Source organism: Hyla sarda, chromosome 7 (genome assembly GCF_029499605.1).
Source record: "Hyla sarda isolate aHylSar1 chromosome 7, aHylSar1.hap1, whole genome shotgun sequence".
NCBI classification, from domain to species: domain Eukaryota; kingdom Metazoa; phylum Chordata; class Amphibia; order Anura; family Hylidae; genus Hyla; species Hyla sarda.
Window position 1 is genome coordinate 76,914,245 of NC_079195.1, and position 25,174 is coordinate 76,939,418.

Here is a 25,174-nt window from a genome sequence, read left to right on the forward strand (position 1 = left end):
CACCCGGCATTTCCAAGAATAGAAAAAAAACTGTGTAAATAAAAATAAAAACATATGTAGTATCGCCGCGTGCGGAAATGTCAGAATTATAAAAATATACCGCTTTCTAAACCGCATGTTCAATGGCGTACGCGCAAAAAAATTCCAAAGTCCAAAATAGCGCATTTTTGATCACTTTTTATACCACAAAAACGTGAATAAAAAGTGATCAAAAAGTCTTATCAGAACAAAAATGGTACCGCTAAAAACTTCAGATCATGGCGCAAAAAATGAGCCCTCAAAGCACCCTGAATACAGAAAAATAAAAAAGTTATAGGGCTCAGAAAATGACAATTTTCAACGTATAAATTTTCCTGCATGTATTCATGATTTTTTTCTGAAGTAATACAAAATCAAACCTATATAAGTAGGGTATCATTTTAACCATATGGACCTACAGAATAAAGATAAGGTGTCATTTTTGCCGAAAAATGTACTGCGTAAAAATGGAAGCCCCCAAAACTTATAAAATAGTGTTTTTTCATCTATTTTGTCGCACATTGATTTTTTTTCCCCGTTTCACCGTAGATTTTTGGGTAAAATGACTAATGTCATAACAAAGTAGAATTAGTGACGCAAAAAATAAGCCATCATATAGACTTTTAGGTGAGAATTTAAAGAGTTATGATTTTTTAAAGTTAAGCAGGAAAAATTGAAAATGAAAAAACGGAAAAAGCCCAGGTCCTTAAAGAGTTAAAGGGGTACCCCAGAGGAAAGCAATTTTTTTTTTATATCAACTGGCTCCAGAAAGTTAAACAGATTTGTAAATTAGAAACCAAGTAGAGAGGTTGCAGACCTTCTAGGTAGACGTACTTGAGTAAAAGGAATATATGTAATGTATAATAGATATGGATGGTACGGCTGAGTGAATATAAATTATTTATTCATATAAAATTGATAAAAATAAACTCACTATCATTGCCATATCCAATGAAGTGGTTATAACAATGTATATGGTAATAAAATTGGCAAAATACTAATAAAAATGTGCAATATGCATAAAATCAAGAGAATATACCAACTAGAAAACACAATGGTAGCATAGAAATGTCTGTATAGCCGCAATTAGTTTGTTAATTTTCGCAGTTTTATCTTTAATTTATATTAGTAGAAATAGTTATTGGTGATATAGTGGTTTACGTCCATAAATAATGTTCCATTTAGGAGATAGACTCGTTGGTGGTAAAGTTCTCCTATATGAAATTTCTTATAGTAGGATAATATTAGAGGAGGGTGGTGCATGGCAACACTCACCGACCCAGAGATTTGTAAATTACTTATTTAAAAAATTCTTAATCCTTCCAGTACTTAGCAGCTGGTAGAGGAAGTTGTGTAGTTATTTTCAGTCTGACCACAGTGCTCTCTGCTGACACCTCTGTCCGTATCAGGAACTGTCCAGAGCAGGAGAGGTTTGCTATGTATTTGGGATTTGCTTGTACTCTGGACAGTTCCTGACATGGACAGAGGTGTCAGCAGAGAGCACTGTGGTCAGACAGAAAGAAATTTCAGAAAGAAATACAACTTCCTGTGAAGCACACAGCAGCTGATAAGTACTGGAAAGATTAAGATTTTTAAATAGAAGTAATATCCAAATCTGCTTAATTTTCTGGCACCAGTTGATTTAAAAAAAAATAATAATAATTCCACCGGAGTACCCCTTTAAGTCCATAGATGCAATGGTCATTACTAACTATGGCATCTAAGGATTGACAGGGGGAGGGGAGGCTCCCATGGTTGCCATGTCTGACAAGTGAGGAAGCCTGTGAGTTATGGTATGGTTGTTTACACATGGCAACACAAAAAAAGGATTTTATTGTGGAAAGGAAAAAACCATAAAACCTATACAAATTGAGTATTGCCATAATCGCACCGACACAAACCCCACAGTAAACTCTATAAACGCCATGCAGCAATTTTAAAAATCGAAAAATGCTAATTTTGCCAATTTGTCATAAAGAAACATCATGTATCAACAAAAAATTACCACTAACATAAAGTACAATATGTCATAAAAAAAACACAGTCTCAGAATCTCTGTGATCAGTAAAAACATTCCAAAGTTATTACCACTTAAAGAGAAACATGTTAGATTTGACAAATGAGGCCCGTTCATTAAAGGGGTATTCCACCCCTAGACATCTTCTAGATTTCTGATCACAGGGATCCCGCCGCTGGGGACCTCCACGATCTCGGCACCCCAGACTTCCAGTGCACGGAGCGAACTTCGCTCAGTGCCAGATGACTGGCGATGGGGGGGGGGGCAGAAGCTTGTGATGTCACGGCCGCTCGTGATGTCATGGCCAAGCCCCTTCAATGAAAATCGTCATGCCCCCTCCCATAGACTTGCATTGAGGGAGCGTGACTGTGACGCCACAAGCCTCTGGTGCTGCACCCGACGCTCTAAACGAATGCGGGTGCAGCAGGGAGATCGCGTGGGTCCCCAGCGGCCGGACCCCCACGATCAGACATCTTATCCCCTATTCTTTGGATAGGTGATAAGATATTTAGGGGCAGAGTACCCCTTTAACGCCATAACTGGCTGCATCATTAAAGGGATACTCCGGTGAAAACCTTTTTTCTTTTAAATCAACTGGTGGCAGAAAGTTAAACATATTTGTAAATTACTTCTATTAAAAAGTCTTAATCCTTCCTGTACTTATTAGCTGCTGAATACTACAGAGGAAATTCTTTTCTCTTTGGAATGCTTTCTGATGACATCACGAACACAGTTCTCTCTGCTGACATCATTATAATAATAATAATGCTTTATTTATTGTTGTCCTTAGTGGGATTTGAACCCAAGTCCCCAGCACTGCAAGGCAGCAGTGCTAACCACTGAGCCACCATGCTGCCCTTAGCATACATCTGCTATGCACAGTTGCTAAAATGGACAGAGATGTCAGCAGAGAGCACTGTGCTCGTGATGTCATCAGTGTTCCAAAAATAAAGGAATTACCTCTGTAGCATTCAGCAGCTAATAAGTACTGGAAGGATTAAGATTTTTTTAATAGAAGTAATTAACAAATATGTTTAACTTTCTGCCACCAGTTGATTTAAAAGAAAAAAGGTTTTCACCGGAGTACCCCTTTAAGGGTAGGGTCAAACATGCCGTATTTTGCTGCATATTTGCTGCTGCCTATTCTAAAGGGTTAAGAAAATGTACAGTACTGTTAGCTTCAATTTACCCCGCAGTATCAGCAGGGGATGTCAGAAATCAGACCCCTGAGATCAGCTGAGCACAGAGCCATTGTGCATATAACCCGTTGTAAACCATCAAAGTAGAAATGATAATGCGGAAAACAATCTGTTGGCCATGTATTTACCATACAAAGGGTTTACAGAATAAGTCTGAAGCCAACAAGCATCACCGGCATCCTTCGTGTCTCCAGCTCAGCTGCAGTTTTGGCACATGTTCCTCACAGCATGTACTCCCCACCATAATAAGGGTTAAAGGGGTAGTCCAGTGATGAAAAACGTATCCTCTATACTAAGGATAGGGGCTAAGTTTCAGATCGTGGGGGGTCTAACCGCTGGGGCCCCCCGCGACCTCCTGTACGGGGCCCCGGCTTGCTGGCCAGATAGCGGGTGTCGACCCCCGCACGAAGCGACGGCCGACACGCCCCCTCAATACATTGCTATGGCAGAGCTGGAGATTGCCGAAGGCAGCGCTCCGGCTCTGCCATAGAGTTGTGTATTGAGGGGGCGTGTCAGCTGCCGCTCTGTTCAGTGGTCAACACGCCCCCTTCCCGTGGGGGGCCTCGAACATGAGATCGCTGGGGGCCCAAGCGGTCGGACCCCCTGCAATCTGAAACTTATCCCCTATCCTTAGTAAAGGGCAGTGGTCTTCAACCTGCGGACCTCCAGATGTTGCAAAACTACAACTCCCAGCATGCCCGGACAGCCGTCGGCTGTCCGGGCATGCTGGGAGTTGTAGTTTTGCAACATCTGGAGGTCCGCAGGTTGAAGACCACTGGTATAGGGGATAAGTTTTTCAGCACTGGATATCTACTTTTACTGGGGTCTAGAATTGTGTGTCAGCCAACGGCTGTCCGGGCATGCTGGGAGTTGTAGTTTTGCAACAGCTGGAGGCACCCTGGTTTGGAAACACTGGTCTACGGTCTTACTGAGAACGATAACACACATTTCTTCCAAGAATACGATCACCAATACGCAACTACCTGATCCCTACACATAAGTAGCCTATATGAAAATATCCAGAAAAGTCCATGTGCACAAACACCACCAAATGGACTTAACATACAATAAATATTCAATACAAAAGAATAATGTAAATGCTAGCTAGCCATAAAATACAATACCTCTATATGTAATGGATGAGAGACATCTTTCTTCTAAGGTCCCAGACAGAGAGTGACACATGCCACAATGTATGTGAATTCTGCGTATTGTGGCCAAGGGCATCCCCAGAGATGAAGGGGTCAAATTGCAAAAACAACTGTGAGTCTGTCCAAACATGGGCAGCGATGGGTCAGACGGGCGACTTCCAGAGAGGACCCTGGTATTCACAGCAGCCAAAGGTCAGGAATGTTCCAGAAGCCATGAATTGTGTTGGGAGCAAACAGTGACTGTTTTGGTCAAGTACAATCCAACAGACTCCCAATAAGTAACAATATTGTCACTAATGTATTATGGATTATGCTGCTCGTACCTTGTCTGCTTTATTTCTACAGCAATGGACACTATCACTGCTGCTGTTCTTGAACGATCACTGCAGGTAAAGCTCATAACCGATGTGGTTCTGAGATCCGTGCTGTAAGGGGGATGAAATGTATATTTCCCTTGCTTGACTTACCGTATTTTTCGCCGTATAAGGAGCACTTTTTCTTCCCCAAAACTGGGGGGGGGGGGGGGGTGAAAGTTGGTGCGTCTTATACGGCGAATAAACACACCTATTGGGTCGGTCCCTGCGGCCATCAACGGCTGGGACCCGCGGCTAATACAGGACATCACCGATCGCGGTGATGCCCTGTATTAACACCTTCAGATGCGGCGATCAAAGCTGACCGCCACGTCTGAAGCGAAAGTGACACTAACCCGGCTGCTCAGTCGGGCTGTTCGGGACCGCCGCAGTAAAATCGCTGCGTCCCGAACAGCTTACAGGACCTTACCTGCCTAATCGGTGTCTGCTCCGGGCCGGGATCCCCTGCATGGCCGGCGCTCTCCTTTGACGTCATCACGTCGTTGCGCACGCCGTCCCGTCATCCAATAGGAGCGGCGTGCGTAGCAACGTGATGACGGCGACTGAGAGCGCGGATCCCGGGGAAGAAGACGTCCGGAGCGTCGGGGACACAGCGACAGCGATGGAGCGACATCCAGGGCAACGGTGACGGGTCCGGAGCGGCGGGGACATGTGAGTATTACCTCCTACCAGTGGTCTTCAACCTGCGGACCTCCAGATGTTGCAAAACTACAACTCCCAGCATGCCCGGACAGCCGATGGCTGTTCGGGCATGCTGGGAGTTGTAGTTTTGCAACATCTGGAGGTCCGCAGGTTGAAAACCACTGTTGGGTTCAGAATCTTTTTTTTCTAGATTTTGCACCTTTAAAATTGGGTGCGTCGTATAAGCCGGTGCATCCTATAGGGCGAAAAATACGGTAATCTGTTTGTAAATAGTTACTTTGTAGAGACATAATAGGGAGATCTCTGTGATATTAGAGTTTCTACATGCACTGGGATCACTTATATGGTCTGCAGAGCTGACATCTATAACTATATGGTCACTGTATGGGATCATATCAGTCTTTCTATACTGTCTTTTTAGGGTGCATTCACATCACAATTTTCACATCCGTCTAGTTTATACAATTTTAATAAAAAAAAAAAAAGAATAAAATATTTAGACCAGTGTATCCCAACTAGGGTGCCTCCAGCTGTTGCAAAACTACAACTCCCAGCATGTTGCAACTCCCACAGCCATTTGCTGTCCAGACATGCTGGGAGTTGTATGTTTTGCAGCAGCTGTAGGCACCCTAGTTGGGAAACACTGGTCTAGACTTATCAATTGACTTCTATAGACAAACTGTTTTGGTATGTTGATTTTGAGTCGATTTTGCAGGAATCATGGCTCATATAAAAGGCCACTAGAGATGCTGCCTGATACCATCCAAAACCTAATCCTGTCCAGCTGCAGCATCGTCTTTGTCCCAGCGGAACCACAAGCAGGGACAAAGGCCAGGAAGTAAGCGCGGGACTAGCACTCCTCTGTGCTCACTCCTGTCCTGTCTATCAGACTGCAGCATGAAAACAGAGAGGAAGGGGTTACAGAGTAGCCTGCAGTGATTGGATGAAGAGGCCCAGCACAGCACAGCACTGCAGACTCAGGGAGGAAGTGAATGCATTGTGAGTGAGGGCAGACTCAGTGCTCGCCTCAGACACGCCCCTTCATGAGCAGTGGATGTCAGAATGAGTGAGCAGCAGAACAGAGGGATTTGTGAGCTAAATGCAGAAGGTAGACACATAAAAAATACATATATAGCATCTGCATGACCTAGTGAGTAACATATATAAGCAATATTTTTTGTGATATGACAGGTATGCCTTAATCATGGGGACACGGGGCCCCCGACACGGCTGACTGATCACAGGGTTTTTTAGGAGAAACAATTGGCCCCTATGGCTGATAAGACTCTAATTAAGGCATTTTAAATAATGATGGTATGACACTTACCTCATGGACATCTTCAGGAGGTGGAGGTGTACTGGTAATTTTTGGACTAGCTGTGGATTCTTTCTGTAAACAGATATAGTGGAAGTTATTCGTTTAATGCCCTTTTAACAAAACCATGTGCTTAATGGGGTACTCTGCCCCTAGACATCTCATCCCCCATCCAAAGGATAAGATGTCTGATCATGGGGGTCCCGCCGCTGGGGACCCCCACAATCTCCGTGCTTCACCTGACGTGTGTTTAACCCCTTAAGGACTCAGCCCATTTTGGCCTTAAATGGGCACTGTCATGAAAACAAAAAATTGATATGTTGTAGTACTTCAGTACTACAACATATCTCTAATATACTTTAATAAAAAAAAAGTGATTTTAAAACAGTTTAAAATCACTTTTAAATTCGGCCACTAGGGGTCGCCCTCCTAGTGGCCGAATGCATTCAGCAGTGACGTCACCACTGAATTTCGACTCGTTGAAGCCTGGCAACGAGTCGAAATTCAATCACTCCTGTGCTCGCTCCCGCCTGTCAATCAGACAGGCGGGAGCGAGCGCTTTGAAGGAAGAAGACGCGCGCAGGCTCGGGGACAAGGTAAAGTATTATGTTCACTGTATTATGTATACTGTTCACCTATACAGTATGCCTCCAGTTCCCCCACTACAACTCCCAGCATGCCCTGGGAGTTTTAGTGGGGAAGCCTGGAGGGACACTGTATAGGTGAACTGAGGGGGAGTGGGTTGAGCGGAGCGCCAGGGGGGGGGGGTTGCGGGCTGCGCGCTGTGGAGGGGGTACTCTGGGTGAACTCAGAGGGAGGGGGAGTGAGTTGAGTGGCGCGACGGGCCGGGGGCGGGGGGGTTTGCGGGCTGCACGGCGGGCTGCGCGGCGGGTGATGTGCTCCGGTGTTCACCTATACAGGGTGCCTCCAGTTGTTTCCCCACTACAACTCCCAGCATGCCCTGACAGCCAATAGATGTCAGGGCAAGCTGGGAGTTGCAGTGGGGAAAAAGCTGGAGGCACCCTGTGTAGGTGAACTACGGGCGGAAGTGCCGTCCCCAGCAGGTATCAGTGACGGGGTGCCTGCTGGGGAAGTCTGCCTGGTAGTGAGCACACTACCAGGCAGACAAAAAAGCATTTTTAATATGTAAAAAAAAAAAAATTAAAGGCAGGGAGGGGGTTAGGGATAGATGGGTAATAGGCAGGGACAGAAAAGAAAAAAAGTGATGGTGGGAGCTACCCTTTAAGGACTCAGACAATTTAATTTTTACGTTTTCATTTTTTCCTCCTCGCCTTCTAAAAATCATAACTCTTTTATATTTTCATCCACAGACTAGTATGAGATCTTGTTTTATGCGCGACCAGTTGTCCTTTGTAATGACATCACTCATTATATCATAAAATGTATGGCGCAACCAAAAAACACTATTTTTGTGGGGAAATTAAAACGAAAAACGCAATTTTGCTAATTTTGGAAGGTTTTGTTTTCACGCCGTACAATTTATGGTAAAAATGATGTGTGTTCTTTATTCTGAGGGTCAATACGATTAAAATGATACCCATTATTATATATTTTTATATTATTGTTGCGCTTAAAAAAAATCACAAACTTTTTAACCAAATTAGTACGTTTATAATCCCTTTATTTTGATGACCTCTAACTTTTTTATTTTTCCGTATAAGTGGCAGTATGGGGGCTCATTTTTTGCGCCATGATCTGTACTTTTTTTTGATACCACATTTGCATATAAAAAACTTTTAATACATTTTTTATAATTTTTTTTAAATAAAATGTATTAAAAAAGTAGGAATTTTGGACTTTTTTTTTTTTTTTCGTTCACGCCGTTCACCGTACGGGATCATTAACATTTTATTTTAATAGTTCGGACATTTACGCATGCGGCGATACCAAATATGTCTATAAAAAATATTTTTTACGCTTTTTGGGGGTAAAATAGGAAAAAACGGACGTTTTACTTTTTTATTGGGGGAGGAGATTTTTCACTTTTTTTTTACTTTTACTTTTACATTTTTTTACATTTTTTTTTACACTTGAATAGTCCCCATAGGGGACTATTCATAGCAATACCATGATTGCTAATACTGATCTGTTCTATGTATAGGACATAGAACAGATCAGTATTATCGGTCATCTCCTGCTCTGGTCTGCTCGATCTCAGACCAGAGCAGGAGACGCCGGGAGCCGGACGGAGGAAGGAGAGGGGACCTCCGTCCGGCGTTCTGAATGATCGGATCTCCGCAGCAGCGCTGCGGGCGATCCGATCGTTCATTTACATCGCGAACTGCCGCAGATGCCGGGATCTGTATTGATCCCGGCACCTGAGGGGTTAATGGCGGACGCCCGCGAGATCGCGGGCGTCGGCCATTGCCGGCGGGTCCCTGGCTGCGATCAGCAGCCGGGATCAGCCGCGCATGACACGGACATTGCTCCGATGCCCGCGGTTATGCACAGGACGTAAATGTACGTCCTGGTGCGTTAAGTACCACCTCACCAGGACGTACATTTACGTCCTGCGTCCTTAAGGGGTTAAAGCATCATATTCAGCCACGCCCTGCTCGTGACGTGACGGCCATGCTCCCTCAATGCAAGTCTATGGGAGGGGCATCACAGCCACGCCCCCTCAATGCAAGTCTATGGGAGGGGCATCATGGCCACGCCCCCTCAATGCAAGTCTATGGGAGGGGCGTCACGGCCACGCCCCTTCAATGCAAGTCTATGGGAGGGGCATCACGGCCATGCCCCTTCAATGCAAGTCTATGGGAGGGGGTCACGGCCACACCCCCTCAATGCAAGTCTATGGGAGGAGCGTCACGGCCACACCCCTTCAATGCAAGTCTATGGGAGGGGCATCATGGCCACGCCCCCTCAATGCAAGTCGATGGGACTTGCATTGAGGGGGCATGGCCGTGAGGTTATGAGTGGGGTGTGACCGTGACATCACGAGTCTCCGCCCCGAATCGTCAGTCACCCGGCATGGAGCAAAGTTCACTCCGTGCACTGGATGTCTGGGGTGCCGCAGCCAAGATCAGGGAAGTTCCCAGCGGCAGGACCCCTGTGATCAGACATCTTATCCTCTATCCTCTCTCCTGTTATTCAATGTCAACTCTAGTTATGTACATTAAAGATGTTGTCCAATATATTTTTGAAACATTCTTATAAGTTGAGACTTTGAACAAAAAATAAAAAAATAAGAAGAAAATAATTTTCTAAATTCGCCACAGTTTCAGTGCTGCTGCCACTTCAGTGTCCCTCTGGGGTGGTGTCAAATTTAGGGGGTAAGTGAAGATTTTTATTTTTGGTCTTTTGGTCGCAGTCTGCTGGATAGCTGGAAGTCGATGTACTTCACCTAACTGCCACCGGAGGGAGCTAGACTACAGAGCAGTTATTTGCAGCTATTGAACAGTCAGCTGCAGACACACCGACATATGGAACTCAAAACTTTTATAAAGAATGTCACACATACCATATGTCAGTGTTTTCCAAACAGTGTGTCTCCAGCTGTTGAAAAACTACAACTCCCAGCATGCCCGGACAGCCGTTGGCTGTCCGGGCATGCTGGGAGTTGTAGTTTTGCAACAGCTGGAGACACACTGTTTGGAAAACACTGGTATATGTTGTCATAGGAAAGCTGTAATATCCATAACAATATACAGATTTGTACCTGCATCGAATATATCCATCCTGTCATACACAACATGGCCTGATATACGTGTTCACATTCATGAAAATAGAGTAAATTGCAATGTACCTTACAGGAAATTTTTTATTCTACATTGAAAATCTGCAACTGAGGGACCCCGCACAAGTGTGTATTACAGTCACGCTTTTGTATCTGTATTGGGCCCCGTTCACACTCCGGAATTTTGGTAAGGAATTTCCACAAGAAAAATCCACATGGAATCCACTTGCAGCAGCACCGTCAGTGCCGCCCATCCACTGTGGAAATTTAGGAAGTTTCTCCTTGCTGAATTTCCATAGTGTGAACTGACCCTTAAAGGGGTACTCCGTTGAAAAAAAAAAATTGGTGCCATAAAGTTAAACAGATTTGTAAATTACTTAAAAAATCTTAATCCTTCCAGTACCTATCAGCTGTTGTATACTCCAAAGGAAGTTCTTTTCTATTTGAATTTCTTTTCTGTGTGACCACAGTGCTCTCTGCTGACACCTCTGTCCGTGTCAGGAACTGTCCAGAGCAATAGAGTTTTGCTATGGGAATTTGCTCTACTCTGGACAGTTCCTGACATGGACAGTGGTGTCAGCAGAGAGCACTGTGGTCAGACAGAAAAGAAATTCAAAAAGAAAAGAACTTCCTGTGGAACATGCAGCAGCTGATAATTACTGGAAGGATTAAGATTTTTTAATAGAAGTCATTTACAAATCTGCTTTACTTTTTGGCCCCAGTTGATTTCATAAAAAATTTTTTTTTCCACTGGAGTACTCCTTAAGTGGACTCATGACGGGGGCTGTTGCATTTTAAAACAGCGCATACGTCCTGAAAGGACTCCTTTCGGCCACAGAAGTGAATGGGGTCCACTGTCACAGTATATGCTGGCATCCTGATTAACGGGGGCAGAAACGTAGTGTGTTCGTACCCTAATCCCCTGCATGACAGCCCAGCCATACACATAAGATAATGGTCATACAGCTATCTCTCCTGATACCCTGATTCGCATGCACGCTCAGCTTGGTCAAGCGTGCGTGTGTTCTGAATGGGAAAAAGCTGGTCAGACACCTCTGCCAATGGTTTGTTTCTCAGAGTACAAAAGGATGGGGAATCTGAAATTCCATCTGATCCCTTTGATCACCAACATCTATTATCAGGGATAGTTGGGAGGCCGCCATACACCTCAGATGGTCATCTAGTCCCGCTGAAATCAGTGGGTTCGGCAGACGCATGTCTAATGCCCATGGCCAGCATAATGTCTCATACACATGATCGTTTTGTGCCAAGGCATAACACCCACACATGGAGACATGTAAAATTCCGTATATGGCAGGAAAAAAATGATTCTGTATTATAAGCCTGAATTTTGATACTGAGGATTGTAAGTGAATCACTGGAGAGTACACTTAAAGGGGAATTCCAGTCAAAAACATTTTTTTTTCTATATCAACTGGCTCCAGAAAGTTAACAGATTTGTTAATTATTTCTATTAACAAATCCTAATCCTACCTGTACTTATCAGCTGCTGAAGTTGAGTTGTTCTTTTCTGTCTGACCACAGTGCTCTCTGCTGACACCTCTGTCTGTCTCAGGAACTGTCCAGAGTAGGAGCAAATCCCCATAGCAAACCTCTCTTGCTTCGGACAGTTCCTAAGACAGACCCAGGTGTCAGCAGAGAGCACTGTGGTCAGACAGAAAAGAACAACTCAACTTCAGCAGCTGATAAGTACAGGCAGGATTAAGATTTTTTATTAGACTTAATTCACAAATCTGTTTAACTTTCTGGAGCCAGTTGATATATAAAAAAATAGTTTTTGACCGGAATACCCCATTAAGATTAAAGGGGTACTCCTGTGGAAAAAATGTTTTTTTAAATCAACTGGTGCCAGAAAGTTAAACAGATTTGTAAATAACTTCTATAAAAACATCTTAATCCTTCAAGTACTTTTTAGGGGCCGTATACTAAAGAGAAATCCAAAAAAGAAATGCATTTCCTCTGATGTATTGACCACAGTGCTCTCTGCTGACCTCTGCTGTCCATTTTAGGAACTGTACAGAGCAGCATATGTTTGCTATGGGGATTTGCTCCTGCTCTGGACAGTTCCTAAAATGGACAGCAGAGGTCAGCAGAGAGCACTGTGGTCATGACATCAGAGGAAATGCATTTCTTTTTTGGATTTCTCTTTAGTATACAGCCCCTAAAAAGTCCTGGAAGGATTAAGATTTTTTTTTAATAGAAGTGATTTACAAATCTGTTTAACTTTCTGGCACCAGTTGATTTAAAAAAAAAGTTTTCCACGGTAGTACCCCTTTAAGGCTTCAGGTCTCCAAACTGTGGAGCTCCAGTTACTGCAAAACTACAACTCCCAGCATGCCCGGACAGCCGTTGGCTGTCCGGGCATGCTGGGAGTTGTAGTTTTGCAACAACTGGAGCTCCACAGTTTGAAGACCACTAATATTGGCTGTTTCTTGTTGAGGTTCACTCACCGGGGGCTCTTCTTTATTGTGGCTGTTGTCGTTCCCCATCCTGTACTTTGTGATTTAATATCATGTGCCGGAATCTGCAAAAAACAACGATAGGACAGACATTAAAATACTGTTTTCCAGCTGTTGCAAAACTACAACTCTCAGCAAGTCCTGACAGTTGGGAAACACTGCGACCAATAATGTGATAGGTTTTATCACTACTGGGGCGTGCACCGTCTATACAACACATACTGTAGAATCAAATTAAGTCTGCATTCACATTGCATTCTCTGCACTTACAGAAGTTGTCATATAGTCTGGTCGCTCTCTGTAGGATTGTTAGCTCCCCTGCTGTAGGATTCTTAGCTCCTCACTGACTGAAGAGCTGTAGTCTTCGGTATATCATTCTTGACTGTACATGCAGAATTATTGTTGTTGTTTCCTCCTCCTGCACTAATAGGTAAAACATAACTATTATCTGGGACCCACCCATCATAACACTTACACCAAACCTGCTAAACACACATTGCTAGCACCCGCCCCTAGCAAGAAATCTAGGAAGTAGGCGACTACATTAATCCAGGATCATCTGTCACCTATACAGCTGCAGAGCTGGGTTCTGCGTTCACATTGCACTTAAAGGGCACTTAAAGGGGTACTCCGGTGAAGAACTATTTTTTTTTTTAAATCAACTGGTGGCAGAAAGTTTAACAGATTTGTAAATGACTTCTATTTAAAAATCTTAATCCTTCCTGTACTTATGAGCTGCTGTATACTACAAAGGAAGTTCTTTTCTGTCTGACCACAGTGCTCTCTGCTGACACCTCTGTCCATGTCAGGAACTGTCCAGAGCAGGATAGGTTTGCTCTGGGGATTTGCTCCTGCTCTTGACAGTTCCTGAAATGAGGTGTCATGTAAATAAAACAAATGTGAAAGTCTAATATAAGTTCTCCAAGAAAAGAATGACTAAAGGAGTAATGTTTTTTAAAGGGGTACTTCCGTGGAAAACTTTTTTTTTTTTTTTTATCAACTGGTGCCAGAAAGATAAACAGATTTGTAAATTACTTCTATTAAAAAATCTTAATTGTACCACTTTTTTTTCAAGTGGTTTCTCTTTAAGAGTCAGTGTTTCACTTAGGAGCCTTGGAAACTGACTGGGAATGTATGTCAAGCGAGAGATCTCTTCAGAAGAAGAAAAGACCCATATGTGAACATCTGTTATGGGGTGATAACCCCTCTCGTCAGTACAGAGCAGGGTATGCTGGCTAGTGAGATGCCTGTCCTTGTGGGACTAAAGGTGTAATGTTTCTCCTGAAGTAGAGTGTCATAAAGGAGTCTACCCATGTATTTATGACACTCACCTTAAAGCGTTCCTGTCATATCACAGAAAAAAATAATTCTTATATGTGTTACTCACTAGGTCATGCAGATTCTTTATATGACTTTTTTATGTGTCTAGCTTCTGTATTTGGCTCACATATCCCTCCATTCTGCTGCTCACTTATTTTGGCATCCACTGCTCAAAAGGGGCGTGTCCGAGGCAAGCACTGAGCCTTCCATCACACACCATGCATTCACGTCCTTCCTGAGTCTGCTGTGTTGTGCTGGTTCTCTTATCCAGGAATGAGCACAGAGGAGTGCTAGTCCTACCCTCATGTACTGGACTTTGTTTAGTTAGGACAAAGATGATGCTGCAGCCGGACAGGATTATGTTCTGGATGGACCCCTAGTGATCTTTTTAATAAACCATGATTTCTATAAAAAGGAGATTAAATAATGTTATAAAGAATATTAGAAAGGTTAATATTTTGCCATGGTATACAACATATAAAAAAGGTTTAGATGCTGACAGTGCCTATTTAAAGAGAAACATTACCTCTTTAGCATCACAATGACAGGCATCTCAGTAGCCAGCCAACACCCTGCTCTGTACTGACAAGCTGCATACACACCAAAACAGTTTTATGCAGATGCATATTCTCTCCTCCTCGAGAAATCTCAATTATGATATACATTCCCAGTCAGTTTCCACGACTCCTAGTTGGAGTGAAACATTTTTAGAAAGAAAACCTCTTGGAAAAAGTGGTGTGAGATCTACTTTACATTTCCTTTCTTCCCAGATTTTCAAGTGGAGAGCGTAAATGGCCTATAAGTATCCAAATGTCTTTATGATATTCTACTTAAAGGGGTACTCCCGTGGAAACCAACTTTTTTAAACCAGAAAGTTAAACAGATTTGTAAATGACTTCTATTAAAAAAATCTTAATCCTTCCAGTACTTATTAGCTGCTGAATACTACAGAGGAAATGGTTTTCATTTTGGAACACAGAGCTCTCTGCTGACATCATGACCACAGTGCTCTCTGCTGACATCTCTGTCCATTTTAAGAACTGTCCAGAGTAGGAGAAAATCTCCATAGCAAACATATGCTGCTCTGGTCAGTTCCTAAAATGGACAGCGATGTCAGCAGTGAGCACTGTGGTCATGATGTCAGCAGAGAGCTCTGTGTTCCAAAAAGAAAACCATTTCCTCTGTAGTATTCAGCAGCTAATAAGTACTGGAAGGATTAAGATTTATTAATAGAAGTCATTTACAAATCTGTTTATCTTTCTGGTACCAGTTGATTTAAAAAAAATAAATAGTTTTCCCCTTTAAGAAGAAACATTACTCCTTTAATCATTCTTTTTTTGGAGAACTTATATTAGACTTGCACATTTGTTTTATTTACATGGGTACAGTGTCACTTCATAGCCAGAGTGAGTAAGTGTCTAAGCCTGTATCCTCCAGCCAAGAAAGATTCCACCTGCTGTTATATCTACGTCAGAAATGTCAGGCGGAGAAGTGTCATATCACTTAGCAAGTTGGTACAAGGGTGGAGGGACATCCCAAAGCCTAATGTAATGGTAAACAAGGAAAGAAAAGGCAAAGGTAAATCTCTGGTCGATGGGAGCATATCACTAAAAAGCCCACGCAAGATAGTAGCCTTAATAATAATGTACAAAAAATAAATAAAATTGCAATCAGAAAATGGAAACAGATTAAAAAAAATAAATAAATAACATTCTTCAGTATCTGGCTTTGATCAGGAAATACAAACTAGGTGACATATTCCCTTGAACCATATACTGGTGTCACCTTTAAAGAAGAACTCTTGTTTATAAAAATGTATCCCCCCCCCCCCAACTTTCTGCATGAAAAGGGCGGTGTTGACAACAGCACGAAGCTGCGGCCCCCTCAATGCAGCTCTATGGGGAGCTAGAAATTGCTGAGTGCGGCACTCTGGCTCTCCCATAGAGATGCATTGAGGGGATGTGTCAGCTGCAGCTTCGTGCTGTTGTCGAAACGCCCCATTCAGGAGGAGAGCTGGGGCATCACTTGGGAGATTGCAGGGGGTCCTAGAGGTCGCACTACCCACGATCTGACACTTAGGATAGGGGATAAGTTTTGAAGAGTATATTTACACTACAGAATCTCCGCCTGGAGATATACCCAGGTTGGAGATTCTGTCTGAGTGACCGCCGCCAAAATCCATTGGCAAAAGGACCACATGGACCTGCGCCTTCACCATTGATGTCACCATCTTTATTTTTTGGGTGTGTTAATTTCCACGGCAAAATTTTCCACTACTGTAATTCCCCAATGCGAATGGGTGAACGGAAAACCCATTCACACCTGATATCCTGCCTGATATGCATGACTCCCGTGACCCCTGTTGACTTCTGTTGCTGCTTGATATTCTTTCCTATCCTCCCCGCCCCTTGCCTACATCTCCTAGCAATCATTGCAGCTCTGCTCAGCCCCCACCCTCCTGCTCTGAGCAGCAGAGAGAGGTTCAGTGTCTGATTGGCTAATGCTTAATGGGTTAAGCATATAATTCTGCACCTACACCTGGTAAAGACATATGCATGTATTACTTTCAGCTCATTTAATATGTTATAAGACATCTTAAATACTAGATCGACTTGTCACTTGTGAAATGTGTGACTCACAAATTAGAAGCATTATTATTATGAAGAGAGCAGTTTAATGTGAAATATATTAAGGAGTGTCTCAGGTTGATGGCTGCCACCATTGTATAATAACATCAAGGTGCAATTTTCAGAACAGTTGTCTAAACATAAGGGTTTAATGAAGCTTGGTGTGACCAAAGGCTCACACATATCTTACCTTAAAACCCAGATAGTTGTACAAAGTACAAGCAGAAGCATAGGCAAAACTATAATGCAGGAGTTCCCCCCCCCCCCCCCCCCCCCCCCCATGTAGTGAAGCTAAGAAATGTACATCACCAAGAAGATATTAAGTTATATATAAGTCAAAAATGTGGATGGAAAAATGCATGGACATCATGGGGTGCCTATAAGTGGAGCAAGTAACAATCCTGCCCATGCTTAAAAATATAGGAATTTGGCTTCTCAGGAAATGATATAGATCCTCCAAGAAATATATTGACGCAAAAGAAGAATACCAGACAGTAACTACATGAAAGAGCATGATCACTACTCAGGAGGGAGATCTGAAAAGGGAAAAAGAGAGTAACAAAAGAAAAAAATAAGAGGAAAGGATTTGCAAACCAGATGACAAAAGAAGGATGGTCCTGGCATCTCCACAGGAGTGGAATGCACACTCCAGGGGTATTCACCAAGTTATGGAGTAGATACAGCTAAATCTACACTCATCGACAGAAAGAAAAAGAAGAATGACCCAGACTGCTGAAACACTCAGCATGATATGCATGTCTCAGCCAGATATGTAAATGCTTACAGGTGTGGTCTAATTAGACACTTGGTCTTGCCACAAGAGGGCGTAAAAGGCTCTCAGAGGCTACTTTGGGTAGTGTACCTTTTGGTGAGAGATTGTTGACTGCTAGACATGACACTAGGTTCCCTTAAAGGGGTACTCCGCCCCTGGCATCTTATCCCCTATCCAAAGGATAGGGGATAAGATGTTAGATCACCGCGGTCCCGCTGCTGGGGACCCCGGGGATCGCCGCTGCGGCACCCCGCCATCATTACTGCACAGAGCGAGTTCGCTCTGCACGTAATGACGGGCGATACAGGGGCCGGAGCAGCGTGACGTCATAGCTCCGCCCCTCATGACATCACTGCCTGTCCCCTTAATGCAAGTCTATGGCAGGTGGCGTGACGACCGCCACGCCCCCTCCCATAGACTTGTATTGACGGGGGCGGGCCGTGACATCACGAGGGGCGGAGCCGTGACGTAACAATGCTCCGGCCCCTGTATCGCCCGTCATTACGTGCAGAGCGAACTCGCTCAGCGCAGTAATGATAGCGGGGTGCTGCAGCAGCGATCCCCGGGGTCCATAGCATTTATGAAACCAGCTGTGACACCAGCTTCAGCTTTAAAGGGGTACTCCGCCATGACGTCACGCTGCTCCATCCCCTGTATCGCCAGTCATTAAGCACAGAGCGAACTCGCTCTGTGCAGTAATGATAGCAGGGTGCCGCAGCGGAGATCCCGGGGGTCTGACGTCGCCGGCCTGCGCCTCAGTGGAGGAGTGCTGCCGGGAGAGGAAGACGCCACGCGAGGAGCTGGTGAGTATGTAAAGTACATTACTCACTTGACAGCGGGGCGTTAACCCCTCACCCCGCGGCAGCGTTAATGCTGCCGCGGGGTGAGAGGTTAACGCTGCCGCTGCCATGGGGTGAGGGGTTAAGTTACTCCTCACCCCATGGCAGTGGTAGCGTTAACCCCTCACCCCGCGTCAGCATTAACCCCCCTCTCTCCGGTGCATTAACCCCCCCCCTCCCCAGCCCACCCCAGGCCTGGGCCCAAAAAAAAAAGCCCACCCCAGGCCTGGGCCCAAAATAAAGCCCACGCCAGGCCTGGGTACAAAAAAAAAGCCCACCCCAGGCCTGGTCCCCAAAAAAAGCCCACTCCAGGCCTGGGCCCCAATAAAAAGCTCACCCCATGCCTGGGCCCCAAAAGAAAAAAGCCCACCCGAGGCCTGGGCCCAAAAAATAAAAGCCCACCCCAGGCCTGGGCCCCAAAAAAAGCCGACCCCAGGCCTGGGCCCAAAAAAAAGCCCACCCCATGCCTGGGCCCCAAAAAAAGCCCACCCCATGCCTGGGCCCCAAAAAAAGCCCACCCCAGGCCTGAGCCCAAAAAAAAGCCCACCCCAGGCCTATAGCTATTAATTTGCAAAAATATATTTTACATTAAGTGAAAGTCCTTTTTTTCTTCAGATTGACAGCTGACTGCACGATCCTGTATATATATATAGCATTAAGGTAAGAAACAATATATGCAGTGTTATACTTGTTCGCAATGGTTTTGCGGCTCCCAGTTTTTTTTTTTCTTCGAAAACGGGTCCAAGTGGCTCTATTTGTCGTAAAGGTTGCAGATCCCTGGAATAGGGGATAAGATGTTTAGGGGTGGAGTACCCCTTTAACCTCTGAGTGTGTAGGATCTACAGACCTGTCTGCAATATGTGTGGATAAATGTGGCGATGGATGTAATACATAACCTGCATGCCCAGCCGTATCTCATATTTTATGCAGGTTAGAGATGGCTCAACAGGTAACTAGAGCCTCCTTCTATTGTACAGTTTTCCCCAATAATCGTATCCTTTCACTGTTTTAATGCTTACAAATATAATCATTACATTTACACATATAACGTGTCACTCCATTCCAACAATTCCTTCTTGGTGTGTTTTTTTTGTTAATGTTAGATTGTTAAAATAGCATTATGTATAAATATGCATTGAAATGATGTATAGATCTGTACTAGAAATCAAGGACAGCTAGCGACTATGGGGGAAATTTATCAAAATCTGTCCAGAGGAAAAGTTGCCCAGTTGCCCATAGGAACCAATCAGATCACTTCATTCAGTTTTCAGAGGTCTTTTAAAAAATAAAAGAAGCGATCTGATTGGTTGCTATGGGCAACTTTTCCTCTGTACAGGTTATGATAAATCTCCCCCTATGTCTTGTTAGATAGTAAAACTCCCATAACTTGGCATCAGAAATAACATGATACCCAATGCTAATAGTGTAATGCTTTCTATGTTATTGTTTAAGGTTCTACTAATCACATGTGACTATTCTTTCTAAGCTATATTTACCACCGTCCTGTTAGGCGGCAGAGCAGTAACACGATCACAACAGCTAATCCTCATCCGACCACAGGGACTGGGAGCCAATTGAGAACTGCCAAAACTGAAAAACAAAAGGCGCTTCAGGCACAAACTCCTGACCAGTGGGATGAAGTCATCTTATTGTGTGCCCATACCGCCGCTAACTGCAAAGGGAGATCCTATAGATGTAGTAATACATTCATCAGCCAATGGCATTGTTGTAAATTGTGAAAAATACCAATGTTAATACCATATACGTGGTACAATTATACAAACTTTAGTAAAGAATTGCAGAGTGCCTATTTACCTGAAGAAAAAAAAAATCACAGCACATTTTTTTATGTGTCATTTTAGCCATATCAAAGCGAGGACACAAAACGGGAGGTGTTTTTCATAGCCAATTGTAAACCTTATTTTCACACTGTGTACCGTACATTGGCATGGATTTCTGTGGCTGTGTTGTGAGATTACCATAACACTGTGGCTAGCTTTTTGCAAACTGGTTATTTCCTGTTGTAATTAGTTCCCTTAAAGAGGTATTCCAGGAAAAAAATGTTTTTTTTATATATCAACTGGCTCCAGAAAGTTAAACAGTTTTGTAAATTACTTCTATTAAAAAATCTTAATCCTTTCAGTACTTATGAGCTGCTAAAGTAGAGTTGTTCTTTTCTGTCTAAGTGCTCTCTGATGACACGTGTCTCGGGAACTGTCCAGAGTAGAAGCAAATCCCCATAGAAAACCTCTTCTACTCTGTGCAGTTCCCGAGACAAGCAGAGATGTCAGCAGAGAGCACTGTTGCCAGACAGAAAAGAACAACTCAACTTCAGCAGCTGATAATTATTGGAAGGATTAAGATCTTTAATAGAAGTAATTTACCAATCTGTATAACTTTCTGGAGCCAGTTGAGATAGATATATATATATATATATATATATATATATATATATATATATACACAGTTTTTTCCTGGAATACCCCTTTAAACTACAAATCCCATAGTTCCTTGTTTGTAAGTGTGAGATCACTTTCCTCCCTCCCCTACATCAGCCACTCCACCCATTGAAACACAAATGAGCTGCATTCCATTCAAAAGACCAGTGTTTTCTAACCAGGGTGCCTGGTAAGAAAACACTGGTGTTGCAAAAATACAATTAGTAGCAGAATGATCTCTCTCCCACCAGGCGGTCGCTCCACCTATTGAAGCAGGACAGACTCACTTTGCACACCTGACTAGTGATGTCATGTCTTGGCCGCACTGCAACCTGGGAAAACGTGAGACCTGAGTAATTTTGTATGCTGTTAAAAATAAATATTGGGGTAAAAATCACAGAAGAATTGTGAGACCACCCTCACACACAGGTACAGACACTATATTATGCACTTCACTAATTTTACAGCCCCTGTAGCATAGTCAAATAAAAAAAAATCCTGGAAGACCCCTTTAATTGATAACCTGAGCACAGGGCTTCACTTTGCACTCAAGCTGACAATCATCACTGTCTGGGGTGGGAGTGGGCACAAAGAGGATGACTAACCTCCCACTATGACTGTAAAACCAGGCACAGCTGTCAACTTTTTAGCTCCGAGGAGAACAGTGTTTGAAAGCTGTTCTCCTGACCTGTTAGGTCCCCCGGCCAGTATGGGAGACCCTGGAAACTTTGCAGGTTCCTTTCAAAAGCTCCTATTTTATTACCACATTAACTGCACTAAGTATATAATTGTTAAAGGGATACTCCGGTGAAAACCTTTTTTCTTTTAAATCAACTGGTGGCAGAAAGTTAAACATATTTGTAAATTACTTCTATTAAAAAATCTTAATCCTTCCTGTACTTATTAGCTTCTGAATACTACAGAGGAAATTATTTTCTTTTTGGAATGCTCTCTGATGACATCACGAGCACAGTGCTCTCTGCTGACGTTATTAAAATAATAACGCTTTATTTATTGTTGTCCTTAGTGGGATTTGAACCCAAGTCCCCAGCACTGCAATGCAGCAGTGCTAACCACTGAGCCACCGTGCTGCCCTTAGCACCAGCTGCTATGCATGGTTGCTAAAATGGACAGAGATGTCCACAGAGAGCTCTGTGCTCGTGATGTCATCAGTGTTCCAAAAAGAAAGGAATTTCCTCTGTAGCATTCAGCAGTCAATAAGTACTGGAAGGATTAAGATTTTTTAATAGAAGTAATTTACAAATATGTTTAACTTTCTGCCACCAGTTGATTTAAAAGAAAAAAGGTTTTCACCGGAGTACCCCTTTAATGACTTCTACATTATATTGAGGAAAAGCCAGCAATGACATTTCCTAAAATATAAAAATAAAGCTTTTCTCATCAATTATCCAATGTACAAGTTACTAAACACTTATTTACTCTGCAGTGTGTGCACCACCCAGCCTGTAGGGCATTCGGAGCGATTTCACAGCACAAGTGTATTACTTGACTGTTCACTTGCCTTTATCTGCACCACATAATAGTCTACAGTACAATGGAGGCGACTGTCATTGGAACATGAGCCGATCCCAGGCTTGTATAACAAGCTTCAAAGGCAATTGTTTGTTGTCTTATGCACGGAATCTGGAGCAGATCCCCGTGGTGCAGTAATCTGTTTAAAGGCTACAAATCAAGTTACAAGTATTTATAAGTAGGGTAATCTGTTTATAAACTCATATAAATATTTATATTGGGTATATGGATGTTACCATATAAGCAGAACAATAAAACTATATCTAAAGTATGTAAAGCATACAGTCATTCCTCATTTGTTTGATAGCTGCAGATGACTCCAAATATCACCACATATAGTCCCTATGCAATGAAAATAGTTGTATGTTTTTTTTTTTGGTATCTCTATACTGCTTCTTCCCACTATATCTAACAATCAGTGGGGGTCTCATCAGTGCTGAGACCCTGACTGATTATAACTTTGACATATCACTACAACATGTTAAAAGTTTTTTGTCAGTGCCCATAAGAAGGTCTTCTAAGACTAGGCCACTGATCAACTTCTTCCAACAAACAGGAGAATAGAGAGTATGACAAACTCTCTATAGGCCTGTGGTATAAATAGGCACGTTTGCAATTGTATGATTGTTCCAGCTATATTGGACCATATTACAAAGGTCTGGTGCAGCAAGTCAATTCCCACCACCATCAGATTTACACACAACAAATACTCATCATGACTACCCAAACACTGACCTCAAGGGGTAGGGTTAAATGTTTAAACTACACCTCTAGTGCCCCTTTAAATAGAAGAATCTGTTTGGAGAAAGAAAGAGAGACCGATACCGGCGTCTAGTGCATTACCCTTGGTAGGAGGAGCAGTAGGTAAGGGGATTGGCCCAAGGACCATATGGATGGCTGCTCACCTTAGGTACGATATAACCAAGCCTATTGCCCCAGTGAAAATGGGGTACTAGTAGAGATGTAGCCGCTGCTTGCCTCTAGGGTTGCAGGGTCCAGCAATGCTGCTTGCCTGGATGCAGAGAGGAAGAGACAGGAGAAAAGAACCCTTTAGTGATGGCGCTGCGGCTCCCTCAAATGAAGAGGATGGACAAGGAGAATATTTTTATAATGTTCACAGTGGAACCACTTTTATTTAAATAGAAAATAAAAAACAGGCGATTTATCGCCTGTTTTTTATTTTCTATTTAAATAAAAGTGGTTCCACTGTGAACCTTATAAAAATATCTCCTTGTCCATCCTCTTCATTTGAGGGAGCCCCAGCGCCATCACTAAAGGTTTTTTTTCTCCAGTCTCTTCCCCCTTTAAATAGAAGAGTTGAATACTATGATGACATCTTGACCCATCATACATTCTCATAGACAACAAAGTGCATAGACTTGCCATTGACAATGAAGACCATAGGCCAGAAAAGCCTGTACCCTGAGTTGCTTTGTTCATCTGTAGAACGGGGTTAGGTAAGTATTTTTTTTCTCATGGGCAGCTAAAGACATCTGGTGCCAAGCTCTGAAAAGATGAGTCCTAGTTGTCATGTCAGTCTAATTGGATGGAAAAGAAAAGGGAAAGTCAAGGACTTTATACGGTATTCATTATTGCTCACTGAATGAAGGGAATATCGGTTTTCATATATTACAGTATGATGGTTCTGTCCAGCCACTATGTGATATGAGCTCCTGGAGTGGGGGATTAATTTGGTATTAATGTATTAGTGTTATTTAGTCACTTTGTAATGTTAATATGCTGTTAAGATGTGTGCAAAATATAATTAATGAGATTTTTGACAGTGAAACGTAAAGTTTTGATGCTTAAACAGAGGATCAAGCTGCTTTTCTCCATGAACAGCGGTAAGGATATGTTCTGCTCAGCCAGCTGTATTCAAAGGTATTAGAATGAGCAAGTTTGGCCAAAGCATCATCATTTTTGTTAAGCCCACTTTAAAAAAAATTATTTGCACACATTGGTTAGAGAACATTACTTCCTAGACAATGTTAGTCCTTGCATACAGCTAAGGCTGCATTCACTACGGTTTTAGGTCCGGTCACAAAACTGCATACGGGTCAAAAATGAGCCAAACGGTGACTCCGGTCGGCTCCTTAAAGTGAATGGAGTTCAGCGCTGGTCCGGCTGGGGTAAGGGAGAGCCCGGTTTGCCCCTCCCCCAGCCGGATCCGGCACCTGTTGTGTAAAACCGAGATGTGAATGCAGCCTTACACAGCTTACAGCTAAAACTTTCCAAATCTGAAAATGAAGCTTAACCATTGTAGCATTTAAATAAATATTAAAGGGGTACTTCGGTGAAAACCTTTTTTCTTTTAAATCAACTGGTGGCAGAAAGTTAAACATATTTGTAAATTACTTCTATTAAAAAATCTTAATCCTTCCAGTACTTATTAGCTGCTGAATGCTACAGAGGAAATTTCTTTCTTTTTGGAACACTGATGACATCACGAGCACAGTGCTCTCTGCTGACATCTCTGTCCATTTTAGCAACCATGCATAGCAGATGTATGCTAAGGACAGCATGGTGGCTCAGTGGTTAGCACTGCTGCCTTGCAGTGCTGGGGACTTGGGTTCAAATCCCACTAAGGACAACAATAAATAAAGCATTATTATTATTATTATTATTATTATTATAATGTCAGCAGAGAGAACTGTGTTCGTGATGTCATCAGAGAGCATTCCAAAAAAAAAGAATTTCCTCTGTAGTATTCAGCAACTAATAAGTACAGGAAGGATTAAGATTTTTTAAT

At 43.0% G+C, this 25,174-nt stretch overlaps 1 protein-coding gene across 2 annotated transcripts in view; it reads right to left on the reverse strand.

Annotated features, from left to right (window-relative positions):
• TACC2 (transforming acidic coiled-coil containing protein 2) overlaps positions 1-13,319 on the reverse strand; it is a 188,207-nt gene extending 174,888 nt beyond the window's left edge. For both annotated transcript variants that reach the window (XM_056529728.1, XM_056529727.1), the window contains exons 1-3: positions 13,167-13,319; positions 12,888-12,961; positions 6,729-6,791 (exon numbers count right to left, since the gene is read on the reverse strand). In XM_056529728.1, coding sequence (XP_056385703.1) covers positions 6,729-6,791; positions 12,888-12,926 — 102 coding nt within the window. In that variant the 5' untranslated portion in view covers positions 12,927-12,961; positions 13,167-13,319. The remainder of the gene's footprint in view (positions 1-6,728; positions 6,792-12,887; positions 12,962-13,166) is intronic.
• Positions 13,320-25,174: the final 11,855 nt, after the last annotated feature.